The following is a 27,482-nucleotide window of genomic DNA, read 5'->3' on the forward strand; positions in this document are numbered from 1 at the left end:
CTGGTGTCATACCTCTTGGAAAATTCTGTGAATTTAGTTGAAGTATTTGTAATCTTGGTCAACTTGGCAGAAAAAGTTTATATCCCACTATCCCTCCACCCAGGTGTACAACCTTGCTATTCTGGTTTAAAGAGCCTCCCGCTTCCCTCTACCTCTTTCCACACAGCTTCTGAAGAGATGGTTACCAAATACATCTTTCAAGGCATCAGCGTAAATCAATGGTCTAGATTGTGGAGTTTAAAATAATACTTCATCCTTTTTTTCCATTTCTTGCAGTTCATTTCAGTAAATACTTCATACGGCCAGAGACCATGTGCCTTTGTGCTCCCCTGTAGGAATGTCCTCTTCTGGTCTCACCCTGGGCCAATGCCTAGGCTTGTATCATTTTTCATGTCCCCATGTATTTTAGGTCTAGCTTCGGCACATGTAATCCTGCATCCTTTCAGTTTCCACTGTGAGTGAGCAAGTTTCTGCCGGACACTTCTGACTGGGATCGCTCATCCTCTGTAGAATTCCAATAGTGTTCCTACGATGCGATGGCAATGTTAGTTGCCACGAAGGCTGTGAGCTCCTGCTGCTGTGCATCACTGTAAACAAACACCAGTCTGTTTTACACACTTCTGCCACATGGCAGCAAGTGCCCATGGGACTGCTACCCGCACTGTTCTCTCTACTGGCCAGTGAGCTTGGCTCTGCTCACAGACTCGGTGGTCGATTTAGGATATTCTTTTGGGGGAAGCAGGTATGGTTTGCTCAACCAGGTACATGTCTGACTCAAGGTATGCTTCATCCAGGGGCAAAATTCCTCTCTGGCTATGAACGTGTAAAACAAATAATCTGCTTCCTAAGCACAGTGGTTAGACAAGCACATGACAGGTGCTCTAGTTCCAAAAGAGAGGAACTGGAATGAAGGATGACAGAACCAAACAAATGGTGACACTTAGGACTTTCAGTGAGTTGTCTCGAGAATGATCAGTATTGGCTTCTGACTCACTTGATCTGGTATATTTTGCTGAGAATGCTTTTGAGATTCACTCACACTGATAACTTTATCAACAGCCTTCCCACTGCACAGCTCTATCCCCTTCCAGGGGTCAGGCCATCAGCCGTAGACACGGAAGGCCTGCAGAACCATGTACATGACTCTCAGACATGTATGCTTCCCACTGGTTGCCTGCAGCCCAGATGCCTATAGTGGTTATTTTGTATGACACTCAAATGATGTTAAAAATATCCAAATGACCCTTGATAGAGTCCCCACTCCTGTAAGACATTTACCTGTTGATAGACACCTGAATCCTTTTCAGTTCTGCTTTATACTATGGACTGAAATTAATATTACTATGTATGTATAAACCACTATGTAACATGTTTGCATTTTCTCTTCAATAAACTTCTGGGTCATATTTCAATGCATGTTCTCTAAGAACCTAGTGGATGCTTTTACAACATTCAGACTCAAAACCTTCGCCTGCCTAAGGTAGATGCCAGGTCTTACTCTTCTTCCTTGTTACAGTTGTGGGTTACAGCCTCACGTATCTTTTGGGTACATTGTCCATTATGTGTAGACTATTAGGAATCTTCTTTTTTAAGTCTTGTCAGCCCTGTGTATTGACAGTATCTCCTACCAGTCTGTGGTCTACAGAAAATCTCTAGACAGGCCAAAGTTTACAACACTTAACTGAGTGAAGGCTTAAGTGTACAGGGAAAGCCCTCAAAATGGACCAGCAGCCGCAGGCTCAGCATGGGAAACACAGCGAGAGAACATATGGCCAGACAATGGAAGTGAGGCACAGGCGGTCCGGATTCCCCTTGCTGGAATGAGTCTGGTCAGTTGCTGGCCTGTGACCAGCTGAACTCCACCTGCTATGACTGGCGCTGACAGCTGCACATCTACTGTGTCAGGCTTTTGGCTCAGTATCACTCACCCAGGCTGTAGTTAATTGCATAGGGGGAGGTGTGATGGCCACCCCAAATTTGGTTTGACGTCTTTTGGAAAACAGGTTTTAACTGATGGATTCTCATTTTTTTCCTTCACTATTTCTCCCTGACTTTTATGATTTGTTCACATTTCTCTTAATGTTATGTAGTCTTAAACCAATAACCTACTTCAAATAGGAGGAAAGGGTTAAGAATAAATGTACAGTTCCAGATAAATATTTAGTCCCAGTACCACACTTGGGGACACGACACTCTCTTTGTTGAAGTGTTCTGACAAAGTACAGGGTTTATTCCAGCTTTGGTGTGTTCCAGTGTGAGCTTGTCCTCGTGTATGAAAACACTGTATTCACTCCTCATGAGCAAACAGCTTCAAGTGGGATTTGAGGAGAAATGATCTGCAGGATGGAGATTTAGGGAGCTGTCACAAACCTTTTCTGAATGTCACTGGGCCACTTGAGAAGTTCCAGTAGAGCTCCACTTCCTTAAAAGCATCTGTTATCATTTCTCCACTTTAGAAACTAGCTGCTGAATTAATGTGGCATCTACCTGAGGATTTATACTTCTCTGAAGGGAAACACTGAGCATTGTGAAAGCCCTACTGGTAAACTGTATTCACACATGGAAAATACATTTGCCAACTTTGTCATGGGTGCTGCATGATTTCACTGCTGATTCATAGAGGTTGGGATATGGACACAGGCTCCTGTCAGCTGGACCTTTCTCAGGAGTGTGCTCCATCTGTGTGTGCTCCGAGCACTCCTTCCTCTATCAGTGTGCTCTGAGCACTTCTTCCTTTAATAAGCTGGGGCTTCTGCACATTTCCTCACAGCATTGAGTTTGAGTCTGCTCACCAGCATTTTGCTGGGCAGAATCTGTCACCATTTCTTGAGGTGTAGGTTTTACTGTCAAAGGCAGTTATGGCTCCTGGGTACAGGCACAGGGCAGATGGGCAAGGCCTGCTGTTACTCCCCTGCCAGGATGAGCAACGTCTCTCTTGCAGGGCTCGCTCAGAGTGAGCACACTGTGTTCTTCTTGGCATATTCTGCACAACGCGACAGGATGAATGCTGGGCTCAACACTGGCATGCAGGGAATGGTTACCAGCAAGACGCTAAATAAATAAAAACCTAACTGGCATCAACAGGAGACTAAATATATAAAAACCTAACTGCTCCAAATGTTATTTTTGCAGCAGGACTGGTGGTTTGGTTTGCCCACCTCAGCAGGAGTTCCGGCAGGTTCTTCCGACATGTACTTAACTGCACCATGCATATTTAGGGACACAGAGGGGAGCCTTCTAAACAACAGTATAAATTAAGTCTCAGCAAAATAAATATGAAATTAAAGTAAATAATAGCAAATCTAACCCAGGCAAGACCAGAACCCAGACCAGGCGGGCTAGCATGAGCCCCTTCCAAGCACCCACAATTAATTTCCACGTCATATAAATGCATCTCTTATTTGTCATGATGTGGGTAAATCCTTAGCTGAGCAGACATGTGTGGTGGGGGGGTCTAGCTGTGTGTGGCACCATCTCCATGAGAGCCTATTGTACCTGGTCTTCAGGAAAACCCTCTGTGTCCCAGCAAGAACCTGAGGCCTTCTCCAAGCTCAGAGTAAGAGCCAAGGGAAGAGGGTAAGACCCCAACATAGGGTAAGTCCCCATGTCTGGGCATCAGCCTCTACCAACACTCACTACTGCCCAGAACCTCCCTCCCCATCTCAGGAGGCCATCCACCCTGGGCCTGCTTCCTGCCTCCCTCAAGGCACAGTGCTCTGAGACTCCTTCTGCTCTCCCATGCGGCCACCTTGAGGCCTTCCCTCCCCCTGGGCCTGCCCCCCGCCCACGGGGCTCACCCCTCAGAGCTGTCACATGGCACCTCGCAGGCTATTAGCTTTCCCAACAGCGCTGTAAGTGTGACTTATGAAACAGTCACATGCACACACATGGTCAGACACAGTTGTGATCACAGCCTGTGGACTAGGGTGGAGGATTTCACATTCAAGCTAACCTGAGAGTGCACCTGAGAGACAGGTCTGTTCCATGTGCACATGAACAGGTGAAACGTCAGGCCACACACACCTTCCTGCCCAAGGCCAGAGCTCTACTTCACTGTCCAGGGGCTCAGGTCCCATGGAGGCTGCATTCATCCTCCGCTGCCTCTGGTTATGGAAAAGAATGCTGCAACAAGCACCACCCCATGGTGCTGTTACAGGAAGAGGCACAGTGCGGGAGAGGGGGTGGGGCGGCCCGCCCACACGTGCGCCCACAGCTGGGAGCTCGGGGGATGGCAAGGGTGAGGAGCCACACGTGTGCCCACAGCTGGGAGCTCGGGGGATGGGGCTGCCCGCCCACACGTGCGCCCACAGCTGGGAGCTCGGGGGATGGCAAGGGTGAGGAGCCACACGTGCGCCCACAGCTGGGAGCTCGGGGGATGGCAAGGGTGAGGAGCCACACGTGTGCCCACAGCTGGGAGCTCGGGGGATGGGGCTGCCCGCCCACATGTACACCCACAGCTGGGAGCTCGGGGGATGGCAAGGGTGAGGAGCCACAGGTGCGCCCACAGCTGGGAGCTCGGGGGATGGCCACGGGTACGGAGCCACACATGCGCCCACAGCTGGGAGCTCGGGGGATGGCCACGGGTGAGGAGCCACAGGTGCGCCCACAGCTGGGAGCTCCGGGGATGGCAAGGGTGAGGAGCCACAGGTGCGCCCACAGCTGGGAGCTCGGGGGATGGCAAGGGTGAGGAGCCACAGGTGCGCCCACAGCTGGGAGCTCGGGGGATGGCCACGGGTACGGAGCCACACGTGTGCCCACAGCTGGGAGCTCGGGGGATGGCAAGGGTGAGGAGCCACACGTGTGCCCACAGCTGGGAGCTCGGGGGATGGCAAGGGTGAGGAACCACACGTGTGCCCACAGCTGGGAGCTCGGGGGATGGCAAGGGTGAGGAACCACACGTGTGCCCACAGCTGGGAGCTCGGGGGATGGGGCTGCCCGCCCACATGTGCACCCACAGCTGGGAGCTCGGGGGATGGCAAGGGTGAGGAGCCACAGGTGCGCCCACAGCTGGGAGCTCGGGGGATGGCCACGGATACGGAGCCACACGTGCGCCCACAGCTGGGAGCTCGGGGGATGGCCACGGGTGAGGAGCCACACGTGTGCCCACAGCTGGGAGCTCCGGGGATGGCAAGGGTGAGGAACCACACGTGTGCCCATAGCTGGGAGCTCGGGGGATGGCCACGGGTACGGAGCCACACGTGGACCCACAGCTGGGAGCTCGGGGGATGGCAAGGGTGAGGAGCCACAGGTGCGCCCACAGCTGGGAGCTCGGGGGATGGCAAGGGTGAGGAGCCACAGGTGTGCCGATAGCTGGGAGCTCGGGGGATGGCCACAGGTACGGAGCCACACGTGCGCCCACAGCTGGGAGCTCGGGGGATGGCCACGGGTGAGGAGCCACACGTGTGCCCACAGCTGGGAGCTCCGGGGATGGCAAGGGTGAGGAACCACACGTGTGCCCATAGCTGGGAGCTCGAGGGATGGCCACGGGTACGGAGCCACAGGTGCGCCCACAGCTGGGAGCTCCGGGGATGGCAAGGTGAGGAGCCACACGTGTGCCCACAGCTGGGAGCTCGGGGGATGGCAAGGGTGAGGAGCCACAGGTGCGCCCACAGCTGGGAGCTCGGGGGATGGCAAGGGTGAGGAGCCACACGTGCGCCCACAGCTGGGAGCTCGGGGGATGGCAAGGGTGAGGAGCCACACGTGCGCCCACAGCTGGGAGCTCGGGGGATGGCAAGGGTGAGGAGCCACAGGTGCGCCCACAGCTGGGAGCTCGGGGGATGGCAAGGGTGAGGAGCCACAGGTGCGCCCACAGCTGGGAGCTCCGGGGATGGCCACGGGTGAGGAGCCACAGGTGCGCCCACAGCTGGGAGCTCAGGGGATGGCAAGGGTGAGGAGCCACAGGTGTGCCCACAGCTGGGAGCTCGGGGGATGGCCACGGGTGAGGAGCCACAGGTGCGCCCACAGCTGGGAGCTCGGGGGATGGCAAGGGTGAGGAGCCACAGGTGTGCCCACAGCTGGGAGCTCGGGGGATGGCCACGGGTGAGGAGCCACAGGTGCGCCCACAGCTGGGAGCTCGGGGGATGGCCACGGGTGAGGAGCCACAGGTGTGCCCACAGCTGGGAGCTCGGGGGATGGCAAGGGTGAGGAGCCACAGGTGCGCCCACAGCTGGGAGCTCGGGGGATGGCCACGGGTACGGAGCCACACGTGCGCCCACAGCTGGGAGCTCGGGGGATGGCCACGGGTACGGAGCCACATGTGTGCCCACAGCTGGGAGCTCGGGGGATGGCCACGGGTACGGAGCCACACATGCGCCCACAGCTGGGAGCTCGGGGGATGGCAAGGGTGAGGAGCCACAGGTGCGCCCACAGCTGGGAGCTCGGGGGATGGCCACGGGTACGGAGCCACACGTGCGCCCACAGCTGGGAGCTCGGGGGATGGCCACGGGTACAGAGCCACACGTGTGCCCACAGCTGGGAGCTCCGGGGATGGCAAGGGTGAGGAACCACACGTGTGCCCATAGCTGGGAGCTCCGGGGATGGCAAGGGTGAGGAACCACACGTGTGCCCACAGCTGGGAGCTCCGGGGATGGCAAGGGTGAGGAACCACACGTGTGCCCACAGCTGGGAGCTCCGGGGATGGCAAGGGTGAGGAACCACACGTGTGCCCACAGCTGGGAGCTCGGGGGATGGCAAGGGTGAGGAGCCACACGTGTGCCCATAGCTGGGAGCTCAGGGGATGGCAAGGGTGAGGAGCCACAGGTGCGCCCACAGCTGGGAGCTCGGGGGATGGCCACGGGTGAGGAGCCACAGGTGCGCCCACAGCTGGGAGCTCGGGGGATGGCCACGGGTACGGAGCCACACGTGTGCCCACAGCTGGGAGCTCGGGGGATGGCCACGGGTGAGGAGCCACAGGTGCGCCCACAGCTGGGAGCTCGGGGGATGGCCACGGGTACGGAGCCACACGTGTGCCCACAGCTGGGAGCTCGGGGGATGGCAAGGGTGAGGAGCCACAGGTGTGCCCATAGCTGGGAGCTCGGGGGATGGCCACGGGTACGGAGCCACACGTGCGCCCACAGCTGGGAGATCGGGGGATGGCCACGGGTATGGAGCCACACGTGTGCCCACAGCTGGGAGCTCCGGGGATGGCAAGGGTGAGGAACCACACGTGTGCCCATAGCTGGGAGCTCGGGGGATGGCCACGGGTACGGAGCCACACGTGCGCCCACAGCTGGGAGCTCGGGGGATGGCAAGGGTGAGGAGCCACAGGTGCGCCCACAGCTGGGAGCTCGGGGGATGGCCACGGGTACGGAGCCACACGTGTGCCCACAGCTGGGAGCTCTGGGGATGGCAAGGGTGAGGAACCACACGTGCGCCCACAGCTGGGAGCTCGGGGGATGGCAAGGGTGAGGAGCCACATGTGCACCCACAGCTGGGAGCTCAGGGGATGGCAAGGGTGAGGAGCCACACGTGCGCCCATAGCTGGGAGCTCGGGGGATGGCCACGGGTGAGGAGCCACACGTGCACCCACAGCTGGGAGCTCGGGGGATGGCAAGGGTGAGGAGCCACAGGTGCGCCCACAGCTGGGAGCTCGGGGGATGGCAAGGGTGAGGAGCCACAGGTGCGCCCACAGCTGGGAGCTCGGGGGATGGCAAGGTGAGGAGCCACAGGTGTGCCGATAGCTGGGAGCTCGGGGGATGGCAAGGTGAGGAGCCACAGGTGTGCCGATAGCTGGGAGCTCGGGGGATGGCCACAGGTACGGAGCCACACGTGCGCCCACAGCTGGGAGCTCGGGGGATGGCCACAGGTACGGAGCCACACGTGCGCCCACAGCTGGGAGCTCGGGGGATGGCCACAGGTACGGAGCCACACGTGCGCCCACAGCTGGGAGCTCGGGGGATGGCCACGGGTGAGGAGCCACACGTGCGCCCACAGCTGGGAGCTCCGGGGATGGCAAGGGTGAGGAACCACACGTGTGCCCATAGCTGGGAGCTCGAGGGATGGCCACGGGTGAGGAGCCACAGGTGCGCCCACAGCTGGGCGCTCCGGGGATGGCAAGGTGAGGAGCCACACGTGTGCCCACAGCTGGGAGCTCGGGGGATGGCAAGGGTGAGGAGCCACACGTGCGCCCACAGCTGGGAGCTCGAGGGATGGCAAGGTGAGGAGCCACACGTGCGCCCATAGCTGGGAGCTCGGGGGATGGCAAGGGTGAGGAGCCACAGGTGTGCCCACAGCTGGGAGCTCGGGGGATGGCAAGGGTGAGGAGCCACACGTGCGCCCACAGCTGGGAGCTCGGGGTATGGCCACGGGTACGGAGCCACACGTGCGCCCACAGCTGGGAGCTCGGGGGATTGCCACGGGTGAGGAGCCACAGGTGCGCCCACAGCTGGGAGCTCAGGGGATGGCAAGGGTGAGGAGCCACAGGTGCGCCCACAGCTGGGAGCTCCGGGGATGGCAAGGGTGAGGAGCCACAGGTGTGCCCACAGCTGGGAACTCGGGGGATGGCAAGGGTGAGGAACCACACGTGCGCCCATAGCTGGGAGCTCGGGGGATGGCAAGGGTGAGGAGCCACACGTGTGCCCACAGCTGGGAGCTCGGGGGATGGCAAGGGTGAGGAGCCACAGGTGCGCCCACAGCTGGGAGCTCCGGGGATGGCCACGGGTACGGAGCCACATGTGTGCCCACAGCTGGGAGCTCGGGGGATGGCAAGGGTGAGGAGCCACAGGTGTGCCCATAGCTGGGAGCTCGGGGGATGGCAAGGGTGAGGAGCCACAGGTGTGCCCATAGCTGGGAGCTCCGGGGATGGCAAGGGTGAGGAGCCACAGGTGCGCCCACAGCTGGGAGCTCGGGGGATGGCAAGGGTGAGGAGCCACAGGTGCACCCATAGCTGGGAGCTCGGGGGATGGCAAGGGTGAGGAGCCACAGGTGCGCCCACAGCTGGGAGCTCGGGGGATGGCAAGGGTGAGGAGCCACAGGTGCGCCCACAGCTGGGAGCTCGGGGGATGGCAAGGGTGAGGAGCCACAGGTGCGCCCATAGCTGGGAGCTCGGGGGATGGCAAGGGTGAGGAGCCACAGGTGTGCCCACAGCTGGGAACTCGGGAAATGGCAAGGGTGAGGAGCCACAGGTGCGCCCACGGCTTCTGAGCACTGCTCCCAGTCATCCCCACCTAGGACTGACTGCTGTGCCTCACCTTGCCCTGGCCAGCCCTGCTCCTGAATGCAGCTGGTTCCGAGAAGGCACTTGGGCACTGGTGGACACCTGGCACCCGCTCTGCAGTGGCTTTCTGTCCTCTGCAAGACTTAAGTATTGCCACAGTCCCTTGCTCATCACGTATGCTTTTATGCATCACTCCCCAAGTGATCCCAAACTAAGCACTGGGAAGCCTCATCGCTTGCCTTGGCTCAGCACAGAGTCGGAGCCTGGGGAGGGTATGATGGCAGTCAGGGGCTTGAAGCCTTTACTGCAGCCGAAACCTGAGGCCTGACAAGCTTCGACAGTCAGAAGGCAGCTCAGCTCTGGCCGGATGAGGCACAAAGGCACTGTTATTACAGCATGTTTTTCTTGGTAGTTCTCATTTGGGCTCTAGGCAACAATCACAGCAGAAGTTCTAAAATCAATAACGGCCCTTTCAAAAAACTTCTTTAAGACTACGATGGCTCAGCTTCTCTGCTCAGGAACACAGAGGCTTGTGTCCCCTCTCTAGTGGCTTCCTGTAACCCTGGTAAAAGCCCTCATTTCTTCTCACTCAAATGGTGGGTGCAAAGCCTGCACCACCCCAGCAGGGAGAAGACGAGGTAAAAGCAGGCGTTCAAGGACAGGGAAAGGAAGCACTTCCTTCAGAGGTCTGGACTATGTCTTTCCCAACACAGATTGAACCACTAAAGCCATTTGTATTCTCCAATCATTCCCCAAACCAAAAGGCTCCACATGAGACAGAACACCACATGTCACAGGAAATATTCTCCACACAAGCCATCACTCTCCCTGTGGGGAGGAGCAGGTTCTGCGGCTCCCTACCTTCTGTAGGAAAAACCCCTTCCACTCCAGGGATGGCCAGGTGGACCAGCTAGAGGGTGGGGCCTGACACACTCCCCAGGGGATACCAGCCCTGAGGCTGTGAAAGCACGAGTTGGCAGATGGGACACCAAGCTAAAGATACTTCCAGCTGCTGACAAACCGAGACGGCCAAAGGTGGACGTCCTGTGCCCTGGCATCCCAGAACCACGGGAGGTGCGAGGACTGTGTGATGGAGGAGAGAGGCGTCCTGGAGCCTGCTCACACACTGTGCAGGCGCGCACGCGCACACACACACACCTGCAGCCCACTCCCAAAGCTGCCCAGACCACAGACCTACAATTCTAAGGCCAGACAAGCCCTCTGGCCTCATAGCTCTGATGAGGAGGAATCTACCAGGCCCTCACTACGTACCCATCCATGGGCTTGCCCATTTTTACCCCTCTGGGATCACAGCTCTGGTGTGAAGCTCACCAGCCCTCAGCTGGGACCACTGTGCCACTGTCCATGGGCTTGCCCGTTTTCACCCAGACCATGACTTCCTGAGGGAGAACTGAGATCCAGAGCAAGGCCCCACAGCACCCTTGTTTACCAATGAGGAGCCAAGGCTTGGGCAGCTCCTGCTCAAAGGAAGTCACCTGTGAGAAGAAGCACAGCCTTACCCTGTTAACAGCCACCATCAACTACTGACCTGGGCTGAGAAGACATTTTTCAGTCACCATCCCATTCTTGGGCAGCTGTTAGGGAGGCTGGAGGAAAGCATGAGTCCCCCGCTCGGGGCAGCAAGTCTCTGCCCACACTGGGAGGGACAGGAAGGGACAGGACCCTGGGCTGGGTCTTCGGTGTTATGGCAGATGTCTGCTGACCCAGAGCGCACACTGCCAGTGTCCCCAGAGTGCTATGGAAAACAGTGGATAATATGCTGCTATGCCGACAGATGTGATTCTCAGGGTGCTGATGATTGTGCGCACATGTGCAGGCACACTCAGGGAGTGCAACTTCCACCCAGAAGTACAAGAATTAGAGTTACCCTACATGTGATGGCATTGCTTTCTTTTAATTGAGACAAGGACAAGCTGGTCCCGGGGGACATGACTGGCCTGTCCAAGTGGTCAGCTGATCAGCTCTTCCATCATTCTCGAGCGGTCTCTGAATCCACCTGACCCTGTCCTGAGTCCCCACGCCATGTGTCACAGGGCCGTGGCCGAGGCACAGCAGACAGTCTCACTGGACATCATCGTCATCAAAGAGGTCTTCAAAATCTGCATACACAAAATTACACGTTAGAAGGCACACAGGGGAAGTCGCTGCGGAAACTACTTCACAACAAGTTATGTGCTAGTGGAAAACATGCATCAGGGTTCCTGGGTGAAGAAGGAACCTCCCCAGAGCAGACCCTTGGCTTCACCCAACCAGGGCTCACAGGTGTCAGAGCAGTTCATGAAGCCACTGCTGTCTACACTGTTATGTATTTATTCATAAGCCAATTCTGAAGACAAGCACCCAGGGGTGTTGTAGGCACAGGGACACACGGGCACCTAGGCTCGCGCCTTAGATGTGGAAGCAACAGGGAGGTGGCAGAAGGATGGGACCAAAGATCAGCTCCCAAGGGAGCCGGGACCAGCACAGCTGGAAACTCAGCCGAGCCTCACTCCTGTCCTTCTGCTGGGCCAGCGGGCATGGGAGGTGCCATACTGGGCAACCATGCCATGGGAGCTGCCCCTCTGTTTACACCAACACACCTTCCCATTCAGGACTGGAAGAGAAAGAACCCACACAGCCCTGTGGCCCGGGCCTGTGTGCACTGAGGACATGCAGAAGCGTGTCCTCAGGCGGCAACACGGGGAGGGGGCTTCCTGCATGCAGCGTGCACTTCCAGAAGCAGAGCCCCAGCAGCAGCACAAAGCTGGCCATGCAGAGATGCTGCTCATCATCTCACTGTGAGGGGCTGCTGCTCGAGTTCCTCCTGCCTCCTCTCACCGTCCCCTGCCCAACCCCGCTCCCCAGTGAACCTCTTCACACCTGGACCTGGATCTCCTCCAGAGACGCCTCCTGTGAGGCACCCGCCCACCTGCTCTCCCATTACCATCCTGTTCCTGACTGCCACACTGCCTGCACCCTCCACTACGTTGAAAAACAGGAAAGAAGACAGTGAGGGATGGTTAGGGCTAGAACCCACTACCCACTAGGTCACAGCCCCCAAAGCCCACTAGTTTGGCCAAACAAAAGTTCCTGGAAAGCCCTGAAGACACTCATGAGGCCTCTCCTGGGGACGGGCTTCCTGAGCACTGGGGACAGTCTGTGGGCAGACTGAGCTCAGTGGGCAGACGGGCAAGAGCAGGGACAGAGGACTTCTGCATCCTTCACTATCCAGCAGGGCTCACAGGAGAATCGTGCTGACTGGTAGTGTGGCTACGTGCTCACTGGACAGGTCGGCCGGGTCTCGGGGCTCTGTTAGGTGCTCACTGGACAGGTCGGCCGGATCTCGGGGCTCTGTTAGGTGCTCACTGGACAGGTCAGGCTGGGTCTCAGGGCTCCCTGATAGGTGCTCACTGGACAGTTTAGGCTGGGTCTCGGGGCTCCCTGCTAGATGCTCACTGGACAGGTCAGGCTGGGTCTCGGGACTCCCTGCTAGATGCTCACTGGACAAGTCAGGCTGGGTCTCAGAGCTCCCTGCTAGATGCTCACTGGATAGGTCAGGCTGGGTCTCGGGGCTGCTAGATGCTCACTGGACAGGTCAGGCTGGGTCTCGGGACTCCCTGCTACATGCTCACTGGACAGGTCAGGCTGGGTCTCGGGGCTGCTAGATGCTCACTGGACAGGTCAGGCTGAGTCTCAGGACTCCCTGCTAGGTGCTCACTGGACAGGTCAGGCTGGGTCTCGGGGCCCTGCTAGATGCTCAGTGGACAAGTCGGCCGGGTCTCGGGGCTGCTAGATGCTCACTGGACAGGTCAGGCTGGGTCTCAGGACTCACTGCTAGGTGCTCACTGGACAGGTCAGGCTGGGTCTCAGGACTCCCTGCTAGGTGATCACTGGACAGGTCAGGCTGGGTCTCGGGACTCCCTGCTAGGTGCTCACTGGACAGGTCAGGCTGGGTCTCAGGGCTCCCTGCTAGATGCTCACTGGACAGGTCAGGCTGGGTCTTGGGGCTGCTAGATGCTCACTGGACAGGTCAGGCTGGGTCTCAGGACTCCCTGCTAGGTGATCACTGGACAGGTCAGGCTGGGTCTCGGGGCTCTGCTAGATGCTCACTGGACAGGTCAGGCTGGGTCTTGGGGCTGCTAGATGCTCACTGGACAGGTCAGGCTGGGTCTCAGGACTCCCTGCTAGGTGCTCACTGGACAGGTCAGGATGGGTCTCAGGGCTCCCTGCTAGGTGCTCACTGGACAGGTCAGGCTGGGTCTCGGGACTCCCTGCTAGGTGCTCACTGGACAGGTCAGGCTGGGTCTCGGGACCCCTCTCATCACAGTGACCCGACTGTCTCTAGAAACCATGTGCAGGAACATGGAGCACGGCTGATCTCTGTAGTCTATGGGCTGGCAAAGGGCAAGTGTGGCTCTGAAGAAGCCCATCAACATGGTTGAGCCAATGGGGCCCGTTAAGGTAGCTCCCAACATGCCCTGTAAGTGGTGGTCTCAAAAAGGCGCCTTGGGGAAACAGCCAGTGCCCTAAACCAGATTCCCTTAGACAGAACTCAGAAAAAGGGTCACTCAGTGCGAGCAGGGTCACACCCAGTTCTGACAGCAGCTGGGAGCAGCCAGGATGTTTCTGTCAGATCCCCAGAGAAGATGGAGACCTAGTTATTTGGCAGCTAGCTTTTCCACTTGGACAACAGTGTGCCAGACAAATCAGCCTGGGCTCAGGACTTCAGGGTTCTTGGTAAATTAGAAACCAACGTTTTGCAGGTGGAAGTCATTAGTAAAGGAAGCTCTTTCTAGAGAAAACATCCACACAATTATAAAAGGAAGAAAACAGAGAGAAACACTCGCTACCAACACAATTTAAAAAGGAAGAAAACAGAGAGAAACACTCTCTTCTGAGCAGGAAGCCTGTGTTACCTTCCCACTTGTTGAAACCCTACATGAGTTAGTCACTGAAGATACAAGCCTTCAGAAATCCGGAAAGCAGAAGAATATCATTAACCTATCTAGAAACTTCAGACAGAGAGTTTTCTCAATGTAACCTTCAAATACAAAATGGCAGTGCACCCTACAACCTGACTTCAGAGTCGGGGAAGGGCTGAGGCATGATTGGTACTCTGCAAAGGCCGTTGAGGGCACAGGAATCCAGGTCAGTGAGTGAGTGAGTGCGGGCTGTGGGCCGCGGGCTGGCAAAGGACAGGGACAACCAGAAGCGCGTGGGGAGGAGAGCACCAGACGAGCTACTTGCTCAGGAGGCTAACTCAAGTACTCGCGTCAGCCACTGGGGGGCGAGATGGGGGCAACTGCATGCTGTTTTCCTCCTGAAAATATGTGCTCACCACCTGTACTAACCAATGAGTTCACTGCAGGCACGGCTCCGGGCTGGGAGGACAGCCCAGGGCCAGGCCTTCCCTGTCCCCTGATCCAAATTATTCATGTCACAAAGCTGTCCCGTTGCATTAACTTGCAGAGGAAACTCTCAGGCTCAGCCTGGCCTGAGTCCCCGCCCCCTTACCATTGAAGAAGTCTGCGTGCACTGCCTTTTCATTGGCCGCCAAGTCCATCAGGAGCCCGGTGCTGCCCCCAGCCTAGGGAAGGAAAGGCAAGGTTATGCCAGCAGGGCTCTTCCTTCCAAGAGCAGGTGGAAGCTCATCACAGCATCCACCACCTTGATGGAACAGGAAGCCAGTGACAGGAAAAGTGCTCGGTCGGGAATCAAAGAAGTGAGCATGAAGGAGGAACTCAAACAAACTCTTTTTAAGGTCGCTTGAGGTCTGGAGTTGCTTGATTCTCTCGTGCTTTTTAAAAAGAAACCCGTCATTGCCCTAATGTCACGCTCTGCTAGAAGTCTCCAGTCCCCTCCTGGACATCACCACAGAGGCTGAAAGCAACACCGCATGGAGCTGGGTGTCTGGACCTCTCCATGCTCTCTTGGGAGGGGAGGGGGTGCCCTGAGGGACCTGACACTGGCACAACTCTACACCAAAGGTAAAACCAGGCCACATCACAAGCAGGGTGACCTGAGGCACTCACGACTTTGTGCATTCTTTAGTCACCAGAGACAGTGCAGTCGAGGCTCTGGTGGCGGCTGGACGGACAGCGGGCTCTGTGGCTCCAAGGCTGCCCAGCCCCCCTCACTGGGTCTCCAGCTCTGCTGTGCTCCCTTTCCTGGCTGCCCCCTGCTCAGTTCCCACAGAGAGCCACGCAGGTTCTGCTCATATTGTGGATTGTGTCTCCTGGCTTCCACCTTCAAGTCTCCAATCTCCCTTTTCTACAACCTCCCACAATCCAGCCCCTAAGCCCTCAGGGGGAAACCAGGGTTTCCCTCTCAGCACCAGACTCCAGGGGACCCCCTCTCACCCGCTGGGGGGCCTTACAACAGGGCTGTGAAGCCTGGGTTCACTACAAGGGCCTCGGGAGTGAGGTCGGAGCCTACCAGGTTAGATCACTCCATGGCTGGACTCGTCTCTCAATCCTGTGGAACCTGAACAAGCACTCGGGGCTTCCTCAAGGCACCAGCACCGCCTTCAGCGTTTGGCTGCAGGGGAGCTCTCCTGCGACGCGCTGGGCCTCCCAAAGCCCCGAGACACGGGTACAGGACACCCCCAGCTTTGTTACACTTGGTGTGTGCAACCTGCCTCTCCGCCTACCAAGAGGTGCGGCAACTCTGTACCCTAAGCTGTGAAAAGGCCCCCAAAGAGCCAGGCAGACAGACTCTCCCAGCTGGACTCAGGTGTCTTCATGATGGCCCATGAGTCCTTCTGTGCCGGCACACGACCTGTACTACAGACAGCAACTGCCAGACCCTCCTTCTTCCTTCTGGGAACCTTGCTCCGGGATGGGGTGGGGGCAGGGCGCCCGAGCAGAACTGTGGGCTTCGGGGGTGCCAGCTGACTCCCTGCGACTCCCGGAGGGCAGAGGCGGCCGGCCCTAGAGCCGGTGGAAGGGGAGGAGGGGCGCGCGGGGGACGAGGGGCACAGGGGAGGAGGGGGGCACGGGGGAGGAGGGGAGCACGGGGGAGGAGGGGGGCACGGGGGAGGAGGGGGGCGCGAGGGAGGAGGGGGGCCCGGGGGAGGAGGGGGCACGGGGGAGGAGGGGGGCACGGGGGAGGAGGAGGGGCACGGGGGAGGAGGGGGGCGCGGGGGAGGAGGCACGGGGAAGGAGGGGGTGCGGGGGAGGAGGGGACAGAGGGGAGGGGACAGAGGGGAGGGGAGGGAGGGGAGGGAGAAGTCCGGCGGAGGGGAGGGGAGGGAGGAGCCCGGCGGAGGGGAGGGAGGGGACGGAGGGGAGGGAGGAGTCCGGCGGAGGGGAGGAGAGGGAGGAGTCCGGCGGAGGAGAGGGGAGGGGAGGGAGGTGTCCGGCGGAGGGGAGGGAGGAGTCCGGCGGAGGGGAGGGAGGAGTCTGGAGAGGAGGGGAGGGAGGAGTCCGGAGGGGAGGGGAGGGGAGGGGAGGGAGGAGTCCGGAGGGGAGGGGAGGGGAGGGAGGAGTCCGGCGGAGGGGAGGGGAGGGAGGAGTCCGGCGGAGGGGAGGGGAGGGAGGAGTCCGGAGAGGAGGGGAGGGAGGAGTCCGGCGGAGGGGAGGGGAGGGAGGAGTCCGGAGAGGAGGGGAGGGGAGGGAGGACTCCGGCGGAGGGGAGGGAGGAGTCCGGAGAGGAGGGGAGGGAGGAGTCCGGTGGAGGGGAGGGGAGGGGAGGGAGGAGTCCGGCGGAGGGGAGGGGAGGGAGGAGTCCGGAGAGGAGGGGAGGGGAGGGAGGAGTCCGGAGAGGAGGGGAGGGGAGGGAGGAGTCCGGCGGAGGGGAGGGGAGGGAGGAGTCCGGCGGAGGGGAGGGGAGGGAGGAGTCCGGAGAGGAGGGGAGGGGAGGGAGGAGTCCGGAGAGGAGGGGAGGGGAGGGAGGAGTCCGGCGGGGAGGGGAGGGGAGGGAGGAGCCCGGCGGAGGGGAGGGGAGGGAGGAGTCTGGAGGGGAGGGAGGAGTCCGGCGGAGGGGAGGGGAGGGAGGAGTCCGGAGGGGAGGGGAGGGGAGGGAGGAGTCTGGAGGAGAGGGGAGGGGAGGGAGGAGTCTGGAGGGGAGGGAGGAGTCCGGCGGAGGGGAGGGGAGGGAGGAGTCCGGCGGAGGGGAGGGGAGGGAGGAGTCCGGAGGGGAGGGGAGGGGAGGGAGGAGCCCGGCGGAGGGGAGGGAGGGGAGGGAGGAGTCCGGCGGAGGGGAGGGAGGGGAGGGAGGAGTCCGGAGGGGAGGGGAGGGGAGGGAGGAGTCCGGAGGAGGAGAGGGGAGGGAGGAGTCCGGCGGAGGGGAGGGGAGGGAGGAGTCTGGAGGGGAGGGAGGAGTCCGGCGGAGGGGAGGGGAGGGAGGAGTCCGGAGGGGAGGGGAGGGGAGGGAGGAGTCTGGAGGGGAGGGAGGAGTCCGGCGGAGGGGAGGGAGGGGAGGGAGGGGAGGGAGGAGTCCGGCGGAGGGGAGGGAGGGGAGGGAGGAGTCCGGCGGGGAGGGGAGGGGAGGGAGGAGCCCGGCGGAGGGGAGGGAGGGGAGGGAGGAGTCCGGCGGAGGGGAGGGAGGGGAGGGAGGAGTCCGGAGGGGAGGGGAGGGGAGGGAGGAGTCCGGAGGGGAGGGGAGGGGAGGGAGGAGTCCGGAGGAGGGGAGGGGAGGGAGGAGTCTGGAGGGGAGGGGAGGGGAGGGAGGAGTCTGGAGGGGAGGGGAGGGAGGGGAGGGAGGGGAGGGAGGAGTCCGGCGGAGGGGAGGGGAGGGAGGAGTCCGGCGGAGGGGAGGGAGGGGAGGGAGGGGAGGGAGGGGAGGGAGGAGTCCGGCGGAGGGGAGGGAGGGGAGGGAGGAGTCCGGCGGGGAGGGGAGGGGAGGGAGGAGCCCGGCGGAGGGGAGGGAGGGGAGGGAGGAGTCCGGAGGGAAGGGGAGGGGAGGGAGGAGTCCGGAGGGGAGGGGAGGGGAGGGAGGAGTCCGGAGGAGGGGAGGGGAGGGAGGAGTCTGGAGGGGAGGGGAGGGGAGGGAGGAGTCTGGAGGGGAGGGGAGGGGAGGGAGGAGTCTGGAGGGGAGGGGAGGGGAGGGAGGAGTCTGGAGGGGAGGGAGGAGTCCGGCGGAGGGGAGGGAGGGGAGGGAGGGGAGGGAGGAGTCCGGCGGAGGGGACGGAGGGGAGGGGAGGGAGGAGCCCGGCGGAGGGGAGGGAGGAGTCCGGCGGAGGGGAGGGGAGGGGAGGGGAGGGAGGAGTCCGGCGGAGGGGAGGGGAGGGGAGGGGAGGGAGGAGTCCGGCGGAGGGGAGGGGAGGGAGGAGTCCGAGGGGAGGGGAGGGAGGGGGACGGAGGGGAGGGGAGGGAGGAGCCCGGCGGAGGGGAGGGGAGGGGAGGGGAGGGAGGGGAGGGGAGGGGAGGGAGGAGTCCGGCGGAGGGGAGGGAGGGGAGGGGAGGGGAGGGAGGAGTCCGGCGGAGGGGAGGGGAGGGAGGAGTCCGAGGGGAGGGGAGGGAGGGGGACGGAGGGGAGGGGAGGGAGGAGTCCGGAGGAGGGGAGGGGAGGGAGGAGTCTGGAGGGGAGGGGAGGGGAGGGAGGAGTCCGGAGGAGGGGAGGGGAGGGAGGAGTCTGGAGGGGAGGGGAGGGGAGGGAGGAGTCTGGAGGGGAGGGAGGAGTCCGGCGGAGGGGAGAGAGGAGTCCGGCGGAGGGGAGGGAGGAGTCCGGCGGAGGGGAGGGAGGGGAGGGAGGGGAGGGAGGAGTCCGGAGGAGGGGAGGGGAGGGAGGGGGACGGAGGGGAGGGGAGGGAGGAGTCCGGCGGAGGGGAGGGGAGGGAGGGGGACGGAGGGGAGGGGAGGGAGGAGCCCGGCGGAGGGGAGGGGAGGGAGGGGGACGGAGGGGAGGGGAGGGAGGAGCCCGGCGGAGGGGAGGGAGGGGGACGGAGGGGAGGGAGGAGTCCGGAGGAGGGGAGGGGAGGGAGGGGGACGGAGGGGAGGGGAGGGAGGAGCCCGGCGCAGCCCCGCCCCGCCCGCCGCCCCGGGGAGCCGAGGCGCGCCCCTGCCCACGGGCCCGGCCGCACGGCGGGGCTCCCGGCTCCGCCCCCGCTCCCGCGCGCCGGCCGCCCGCCCCACCTCGTCCAGGTCCACGTAGGGCCCGGCGCCCTCAGGGAACATCTCGTCCACGGCGGGTTTCATCTCGGGTCCGCGACGCAGCTCTCACTTCCGGCCTGCTGCGTGCACTTCCGGCGCACGCGCCCGTCACGTCTAGACGCTGGAGGACCGCGACTCGATGGTGACGCCCTAGTTTCCCTCCCCCGCCCCCTCCCGCCTGCCGCCCTCGTCGGGCGCCTGCGCATCGGCGCCGTAGAGCCCGCTCCCCCCCATCCCCCTCCCGCCGCGTGCGCGATCACGGGCGCCGGGGCGCGGGTTCAGGGTCTGGACACCCTCGCGCGAGGCCCGCGCTGGAAAGGCGGCTCGGCCGCGAGAGGGAACCACAGACCGCGGACCGAGCCCGGAGCGGCGGGACGGGGCGGGGCGACAGGGCGCGGCTTGCACGGGGCGGGGCTGCGCACGGGGCGGGGCTGCGCACGGGGCGGGGCTGCGCACGGGGCGGGGCTGCGCACGGGGCGGGGCTGCGCACGGGGCGGGGCTGCGCACGGGGCGGGGCTGCGCACGGGGCGGGGCTTGCACGGGGCGGGGCTTGCACGGGGCGGGGCGACAGGGCAACACTGTGCTAGGGACAAGGCGGGGCGCTGGGCGGGGCTTGCACGGGGCGGGGCTTGCACGGGGCGGGGCTTGCGCGGGGCGGGGCTTGCGCGGGGCGGGGCTTGCGCGGGGCGGGGCTGTGCGCGGGGCGGGGCTTGCACGCGCCCCCTCCAAATTCACACCTGAGATCCGGAACTGGGCAAAACTCGGTGGTTTTGCCATTTTTTAAAAAGAATGTGAATGAGAAAAAACAGGGTAGAGAAGTAAAGGGGAAAGGCGGCCCGGGGAGGGCGGAGAAGGGCCAGGAGGGAGGCCGAGGGGCCAGGGGAGGCCGGGGGAAGCCGGAGAGGCCTGGGAGGCAGGGGGAAGCCGGAGAGGCCAGGGGAGGCATGGGGAAGCCTGGGGAGGCCAGGGAAGGCTGAGGGAAGCCTGGGGAAGCCGGGGGAACCCGGGGAGGCCGGGGGAAGCCGGGGAGGCCGGGGGAGGCCGGGGGAAGCCGGGGAGGCAGGGAGAAGCTGGGGAGGCCGAGGGAAGCCTGGGGAGGCCAGGGGAGGCCGGGGGAAGCCTGGGGAGGCCTGGGAGGCCGGGAGAGGCCAAGGGAAGCCTGGCGAGGCCGGGGGAAGCCGGGGAGGACTGGGAGGCCGGGGGAGGCCGGGGGAGGCCGAGGGAAACCTGGGGAGGCCGGGGGAAGCCTGGGGAGGCCGGGGGAAGCCTGGGGAGGCCGGGGGAAGCCGGGGAGGCCGGGGGAAGCCGGGGAGGCCAGAGGAAGCCGGGGGAGGCCGAGGGAAGCCTGGGGAGGCCGGGGGAAGCCAGGGAGGCCGGGGGAGGCCCAGGGGAGGCCAGGGGAGGCCCAGGGAGGCCGGGAGAGGCCAGGGAGTCCCAGGGAGGCCACGGGAAGCCTGGGAGGTCAGAGGCGCTTGGACCAGCCTGGGACAGTCTCCGTGTGAGCAGAGCACCCGTGCACGGTCTGATTGTTCCCGCAGCGATCAGCGGCCTGGTCCTGCACCCCAGTCAGGTGATGCCGCTCACTGACCCCGGGAGGCCGGGACAGTGAGGACCTCCTTAGTCATGTCCACCCGCCACCCGAGACTCCCTGACTGTCAGTACCCCCCCCCCCGGTACTAAACCAGACTAAAAAGGCCCTGAGCAGAGCTGCGTGCAGACCCCCGCATGTCATCACGTGACCCTGAGCAGAGCTGCGTGCAGACCCCCGCACGTCATCACGTGACCCTGAGCAGTGCTGCGTGCAGACCCCGCGCGTCCCTCACCATGGCCTTGGAGCAGTCACGGTGCAGCCTCTGGCATGGCATCACAGCCCCTGGATTGGCCCCCAGAAGTGGGCACTGGATCGGGCATCCGGTTGGGTCTGTGGTCTTCATGGGCACGGCTCTCCGCTTTCTCCTAGACACCTTACTAAGCCCTGTACAAGGCACCCCAGGTCTATCGGAGCTCAGCTAATCTTTTCCTTCCATAGTTCTTCCTGTGTCTGTGGCTTCCTTCTTCCAGACAGAGACAAAAGACCTAGTCTGAGCATTCGCATTCTCTAGTGTCATTGGGTATTGAACCCTGCCTTTTGCAGCAGTGGACTTGTAACTGTGATGGAGCTGAATAGCCTTCCTTCTCATTTCTCATCCCAAATTGGAGGGCTTGGGAATTGGGCTGCTGGCCGGGAGGGGGGGCGGGGGGGGGGGGAGGTGCAGAGAGATGGGCTGGAGCCAGGATGAGAGGAAGAGGAGCCCAAGCCTGCCCGTCAGGATGGACAGTGCACCATAGCAGAGAGATAAGCCATCGCTGCTCACCATGCCAGCGTGCCGCCGTGAGACGCAGGGAGGGGCCGTGGCCAGCCCCTCCGCAGCCCTGGGCTGGCACTACAGCCAGCCTGCTCCCGCCTTGCACACCTTCCTGTGCACACCGCCTGCAGAGGTGGAGCCTGGGATGCATCCGCACGGCCTGCCCATCTGTCCACTCCCTCAGGACTTCCCGGGGCAGCAGCCCCCTTCTTCCCACAGCCCCCAGGACGGGCACCTTCCCCCCAAAGCCCACACAGATGGCCAGCTGACGTCCTCACTTCCTGTGGTTTGGGAAACATGGACCTAGCGCTAACCCAGAGCGGCTGCTGTCTGGCTGAGTGGCCTGGCGAGGGACGGAGTGGGCTGGGCCTATTGCCTTCACACTGTGGCCCTTTTGGTGCTGCTGCCTCAGTTTCCTCACCTGCACTCCAACCTGGGCATAGCCCCTGAGTCATCGCGAGAAGTAGATCATGAGGTGACACAGGGGAGGGGTTGTTCACAACTCCCACGGATGGACATCATGCACATTTATTAACGGGTATCCAGTGGTGACGGGATTAAAGCCACACGACTTTGCGCACGGTAAAGGAGAGGTGAGAAGCGGCTCTTTATTGAAAGAAGCCCTCACTGTCGTTGTCTTCAGTCGGGCGCTTGCTGGGTGGAGCTACTGTGTCTTGTTAACCAGGCCCGGGGAGGGGGCACGCAGGTGCCAGGCTGGACCCTGCTCAGTCCTCCCGGTAGGGAACATTGAAGCCCAGGGTGCTCCCCAGGGGGAAGTGGGCAAAGAAGGTGCGCGCCAAGCCCTCCAGCTGCGGGTAGGCACCCACGGTCTGAAAGTACTGCACGTAGTTCCAGAAGTCAGAGGTGGAGAAAGGCCAGTACGGCATGGCCGGGGGCTGTGCGTAGGGATCTGAAAGACACAAGACGCCTCAGAGGCCACCCCACTCAGCTCCCCCACAGAACACCCCCATGGAGTCGGGCAGGAAGAAGGTGGCGCTGAGCAGCACTGTGGCGCAGAGCCTGGGAGATCCTGAGTGTCTCTGCCGGCCCGGGCAGTGAGAAGGAGGAGGGGGAGGGGGAGGAAGAGGAGGAGGGGGAGGGGGAGGAGGAGGAAGAAGAGGAGGAGGGGGGAGGGGGGAGGAGGAGGACGGGGAGGGGGGAGGAGGAGGACGGGGAGGGGGAGGAGGATGAAGGGGAATGGAAGGAGAGGAGCCCTGCCTGACTCAGAGGCCGCAGTGCTGAGCAGAGGCAGGTGTGCGGGGAGGGGAGTCTGGGCAGCGTCCTGATGGGGTTTCAGAGAGCAAAGAACGCTGGATAATTCTAAGCTGTGCTGAAGGCTTGTGGGTAGACCCCAGGGTTTGAGCCCAAGTCTGGGCAGGAGCTAGTCAAAATGAGGTTCAACCACCTGACACGGGAAGCAGGGCTCAGGGCTGACCTGCCCTGGCGTGCGAGGCCCCAGCCCCGCCACACGGATTGCTCCCACCGGTAGGGGACGCTTGTCCTCTGGTCTCAGCAGAACCCAGACTCCCGTAACTGAAGCACACAGACTCCACCCCCACTACCTGCACTGATCGATCAATTGATTGCCTACCTGCTGTCTCCTGCACAGGCTTGGCCCCTGCAGAGGAAGAACACAGCCATTACCCCGGGAAGGCCCTGCAGGACGGGATGGGCAGGGAGGCACCGGGAGGCTGTTGGGAGTCCCCACTCTGAGTCCTGTCCTCTTACCTGTGAGCGTGGCCAGCAGGAAGCAGAGGGCCAGGCCCCGCACCACCCAGGCCCGCATCGTCCCCAGACACAGACCAGGGATGCACTCAGTACACCTGTAGCAGGAGAAACACAGAAGATAAGCTCCCCCTTCTCCACCAGCTCCCGGAACATGAGACCCCCCCCTCCACCAGCACCCAGCTGCTTCTGCAGCCCACCTCTCCACCAGCACCCAGCTGCTTCTGCAGCCCACCTCTCCACCAGCACCCAGCTGCTTCTGCAGCCCCTCTGAGCACCCTTGGGAGCACTCACGTTTTTATAGCCCTCCCACTTTCAGCAGTTAAAACCATTGCTCTGAGCTGAGTTCTGAGCTGAGCTGCCCATGTTGGTTGACTGCACTTCACGTTGACCTGAAATGGTGCCCGCGCCCAGCCCCCCGCCAGCCCATCCACCAAGGCTGGGCCTGCTCTCCGCACGGTACCTTGCTGCGTCCACCGCCTCGGCCGTGCAGCCTGTGCGCTCACCACCAGCTCCGTCTCCTCTTTATACGAGCGCCAGGGACAGGGAAGGAAATGCCACCAGCTTGAACCGTCAACCTGAATATTTCATCGGCAGCCAGAGGACTGTGGGCCTCTGTCCTTTCGGGCTGGCAGGCGCAGACTCGTGAGCATCTGGTCCAGAGATCAAACCGAGAGAAAAACATCTCTCTGTGGGCCATTTTTTAATTTTTCAGGATGGAATTCAGCATCTGTCCTTGAAACAGACCCAGTTTCCCTGGCACAAGGGAGGCGTGCTGACTTGGGGCCAGCTGAGAGGCCCAGTACCGTGAGAAGGGACCCGCGACCTGAGAGCAGACCCAGCAGGACAGGCCGGCAGGTGTCCCCAGTCAGAGCCCACACCAGGACCCCTGTGAGCTAAAGCACAGGCAGGAAGCATGGGCCACGTGTCCAGACCGGAGCAGTCCAGTGTGCACAAGGCCCTACGCCTCTCATTGGAAGGGGTGGTCCAGCCCTGGGGCAGCAGCAGTCAGCTACAAGGGCCTTTGTATCCGGCATCAGATCGTACCACGACTGCGCTGACCACAACAACGCGTATGCCCGCCTGTCTTTCTGGGCAAATGCAGCCCCAGGGCCCTGCCCAGGGGCCTCCTCCCAACTGAGCCCACCCAAGCCCAGGACGGGCCTGCTGACCTCCTCACGCCCCCAGACCTCTCCAAGGACGCGGGGAGCCTCCTCACCCATGTGTTCTGGGGTTCTGTGGCTCAAGGTCCCCAGTTTCCTAACTGCCATTGTGCGTGCCCCCCCTCCCCAAATGACTAACGGTACATTCTCTCCCAAAAAATGAGCCGGGTGCCAGGGACTCATACCTGTTATCCTACTCAGGAGGTGGAGATCTGGGGCCGCAGTCCAAAGTCAGCCTGGGCAAGCAAGTCCAGGAGACTCTTAAATTAAGTACCAAAAAAGCCAGAAGTGAGGTTGTGGCTAAAGTGGTAGAACACGAGTCTTGAGCACAAAAGCTCAAGGGAGGTGCCCAGGCTCTGAGTTCAAGTCCCAGGACTGGTACCTGCCCTCCCTCCCCCCCCAAGAAAAAAAGCCCTAAGTAGCCAAAGAGACCTGGAAAGATCACACAATCAGTTTGTGTCATGATGTTGTCACCCAGCAGGTCAGACTTCAGGTTCCGTTGTCAGAAACCTGAACCCCAAGGCTACAGGAAGTGTGCATGGGGGCTTCCGGCCCACCCCAAGGCCCTGACTCACTGGGAGGATGCCCCAGACTCCCCTCAGTTGTGCTCATAGCTACTATTCATACAGCATCAGAACTCAGGGGAATCACAAAGGAAAGGGCCGGGCCCAGCCCAGAGGGAGCACGGCCTTTGAGCTGTCAGCCCAGGCTTCCAAGGGGCCTCCAGAGGGCGCTGGCTGCTGTCCACCCCCTGCTGACCACGTGTCTGGCCGAGAGGGTGCGGAGAGACAGCTGCAACGCTAGAAATACATGACAGAGGATGACAGCTGGGATGGCTTTAGGAACATTTTCCCAACACAGGGTTATAAATAGGCGCGTCGCAGGGCAGTGAGCAGGGCGGGCCGAGGTGGAATGGTGGCCGGGGGCATGCTTTCCCTTTTTCTGCGTGTATGCGTTTTCTTTCTAACTTCCATGTGTGTAAGGAAAGGAGCCTTGCCCACACCACCAGCTGTTTCTCATCACTCTGGCCTCCCGTGTGGGATCCACTGTCCCGTCCTGCACCCCGCGCCCACAGCACACCGTCCTGAGCCTGGACGCCAGTGGGCGGGGCCTTCCCCGGCCCCCACCGGAGGGGAAGCACCTGGGGGCTCTCTTCTCCCGATGCCTGTTTTCGGCTGTCCCCTGAGAACACCCTTGAAGCGGGGCTGCACGCGGTGGTGTGGGGCGTCCCAGAGCAGGGTCTCAGGTCTGTAACAGGAGCGAGAGACCAAGTTCCAACTCAAAGGGGGCTGGGGCTCCCAGAGGACCTGCAAAGATCCCTGCGGGCTCCTCCCCCTCAGAGCTGGGACTCCAGGCCTGGGCAGCTGGGGGTGGTGGGGAGGCACAGATCGGATTCCACGTTTATAATGTGTTTCCAGGTGAACGAAGCTGAGTCGGGAGGGAATGTGTGTGCATTTCTAGCGCGGATGTGTTCTGGGACTCTCTGGGATCCTTTACATAACCAGGGGACCTGGTTCTAAGATCATGGGCCTGGGTGCACCAGTGCTGCGAGGCCGGAGCCCTGAGATGGGTCTGAGGGCCGGGCCTCCAGCCCAGCGTCTCTGCCCGGGACTCACCAAGGCCCCTAAAGGCCTCAGCTCCAGGCATGAGCAACGCGTGGTCTTGCCAGACCAGGTGGCACTCACACAGCAGTGTTGGCAGGGAAGTCTCTGGCGCCCCCTGCCAGTCGACCTGGAAAGCTGGGTTTGACTGTGGTGGTCCCCAAGTCCCCAGGCCTGTGCCCCACCCTGCTCTGTTCTCCGGGAGAGTGCATCCCGGACACCCAGCACCCGTGGGCTGTCCCAACACAAGCACTCATGCGTGCTCATGCTCAAAGCCCCGAGGCCACGGGACCTCCTGTGTTCTCCCCCTCCTCTGGCCCCTGGCTTCCGTATGCTGGAATGGAGGCTGGACGCTCCTCCCTGGGCCCCCAGCTTTGGTGAGGACTGCTGCCCAGGGTCTCTCCTGCTGGAATGTGGCTCCTGCCCCCACCTCAGCCCCTCCCAGCCAGCATCTCCTCCTCCTTCAGGCTCCCTGAATCTCCCACTGGTCACTCTGCCTCCTCCTGCCTGCCTGGGAACCTGGCAGCGGCAGCGTGTCTGAATGTTCAGCTCCTGGCTTGATTGGCGGAGCCGAGAAGGCTGCTGACTGGACACACAGTTGGTCAAAGCAGTGGGCTGTGCGCATCATCCAACTGCGCGGTGTTGGGCCTAGGGGCCCCACAGTGGGCCACTCTGCTCTCCCTGCAAGCCACAGGCCTGCTCCCACTCCACCCCCGCCAGCCACCATGCTCCACTCCCTCCTCACTCTCTAGACACAGCTTCTGCAAAGGCAGCTCGGCCAAGGGAAGGGGCTTCTCAGGGGGAAGCTCTTGAAACAGAGGTGCTCACAAAGGGGGCTTCTAATGCTGCCGTGTCTGTTTCCAACCCCCAGATTCTCTTGTACTGACTATTTTAATGGAAGCCTGCCGGCGAATATCAGGAAAGGTGAGGGACATTGGATAAAAGCTGAGCCGACTTTTGGAAAGGCCCCCAGGAGAGATCACTGCCACGGATGCGGTATCTGGTCTGCTGCCGGTGGGCTCCAGGGGGTGCTGTGCCCATAGGAGCCTACACCTGGGCTGCTGGGCCTCAGTGCCCTGGCCACAGGCCGGCTGCTTTCAGATCTGAGCTAAGATACTTATGTGGAGAATGGCCCCACGACGCCCACACTGGCAGCCTGCATCCCTGGCACCCCAGCCCCAAGTGTTTTCTGGGAACATTCTCTGAGATGCCTGGCCCTGAACCGTGATGAGACAGAAATGGGGTTCAATTCACAGGCCAGGCAGCCAGGGGTGGCCTGGCCTTACTGGGTGGGAGGAAAGAGACAAAGAGATCTGAGGGGGAGGGGTGTCAAGTGATGGACGGTCTAGAACACGAGGGGGGGGTCAAGTGATGGACGGTCTAGAACACGGCACCCACCTCCA

General features: G+C 61.7%; 2 protein-coding genes across 2 annotated transcripts; both read right to left on the minus strand.

Moving 5' to 3' along the window:
- Positions 1–11,050: 11,050 nt before the first annotated feature.
- Positions 11,051–19,381, minus strand: Cops9 (COP9 signalosome subunit 9). Its single transcript, XM_042689066.1, has 3 exons — positions 19,228–19,381; positions 14,669–14,741; positions 11,051–11,274 (listed from the first exon to the last, which is right to left on the minus strand). The coding sequence occupies exons 1-3, from the start codon at positions 19,288–19,290 to the stop codon at positions 11,237–11,239; spliced, it is 174 nt and encodes a 57-aa protein (XP_042545000.1). The 5' UTR covers positions 19,291–19,381; the 3' UTR covers positions 11,051–11,236.
- Positions 19,382–22,315: 2,934 nt separating this feature from the next.
- On the minus strand, positions 22,316–23,376 carry Otos (otospiralin). The gene is made up of 3 exons (XM_042689049.1): positions 23,319–23,376; positions 23,182–23,208; positions 22,316–22,500 (listed from the first exon to the last, which is right to left on the minus strand). Exons 1-3 carry the CDS (start codon positions 23,374–23,376, stop codon positions 22,316–22,318), a joined length of 270 nt encoding a protein of 89 aa, XP_042544983.1.
- Between the last annotated feature and the right edge of the window lie 4,106 nt (positions 23,377–27,482).

The sequence above is a fragment of the Dipodomys spectabilis genome, unplaced genomic scaffold (assembly GCF_019054845.1).
Source record: "Dipodomys spectabilis isolate Male_0828 unplaced genomic scaffold, ASM1905484v1 ptg000124l, whole genome shotgun sequence".
In the NCBI taxonomy this organism is placed as follows: Eukaryota; Metazoa; Chordata; class Mammalia; order Rodentia; family Heteromyidae; genus Dipodomys; species Dipodomys spectabilis.

What these genes read in the sequence shown, in the direction of transcription:
- Cops9 (XM_042689066.1), bottom strand. Translation starts at nt 19,290, where the DNA reads ATGAAACCCGCCGTGGACGAGATGTTCCCTGAGGGCGCCGGGCCCTAC. An exon ending in CCTACGTGGACCTGGACGAG is followed by an intron (nt 14,742 to 19,227) that starts GTGGGGCGGGCG and finishes TTCCTTCCCTAG; the next exon opens with GCTGGGGGCAGCACCGGGCT. An exon ending in GCACGCAGACTTCTTCAATG is followed by an intron (nt 11,275 to 14,668) that starts GTAAGGGGGCGG and finishes TTGTGTATGCAG; the next exon opens with ATTTTGAAGACCTCTTTGAT.
- Otos (XM_042689049.1), bottom strand. Translation starts at nt 23,376, where the DNA reads ATGCGGGCCTGGGTGGTGCGGGGCCTGGCCCTCTGCTTCCTGCTGGCC. An exon ending in CCTGCTGGCCACGCTCACAG is followed by an intron (nt 23,209 to 23,318) that starts GTAAGAGGACAG and finishes CTTCCTCTGCAG; the next exon opens with GGGCCAAGCCTGTGCAGGAG. An exon ending in GCCTGTGCAGGAGACAGCAG is followed by an intron (nt 22,501 to 23,181) that starts GTAGGCAATCAA and finishes TGTGTCTTTCAG; the next exon opens with ATCCCTACGCACAGCCCCCG.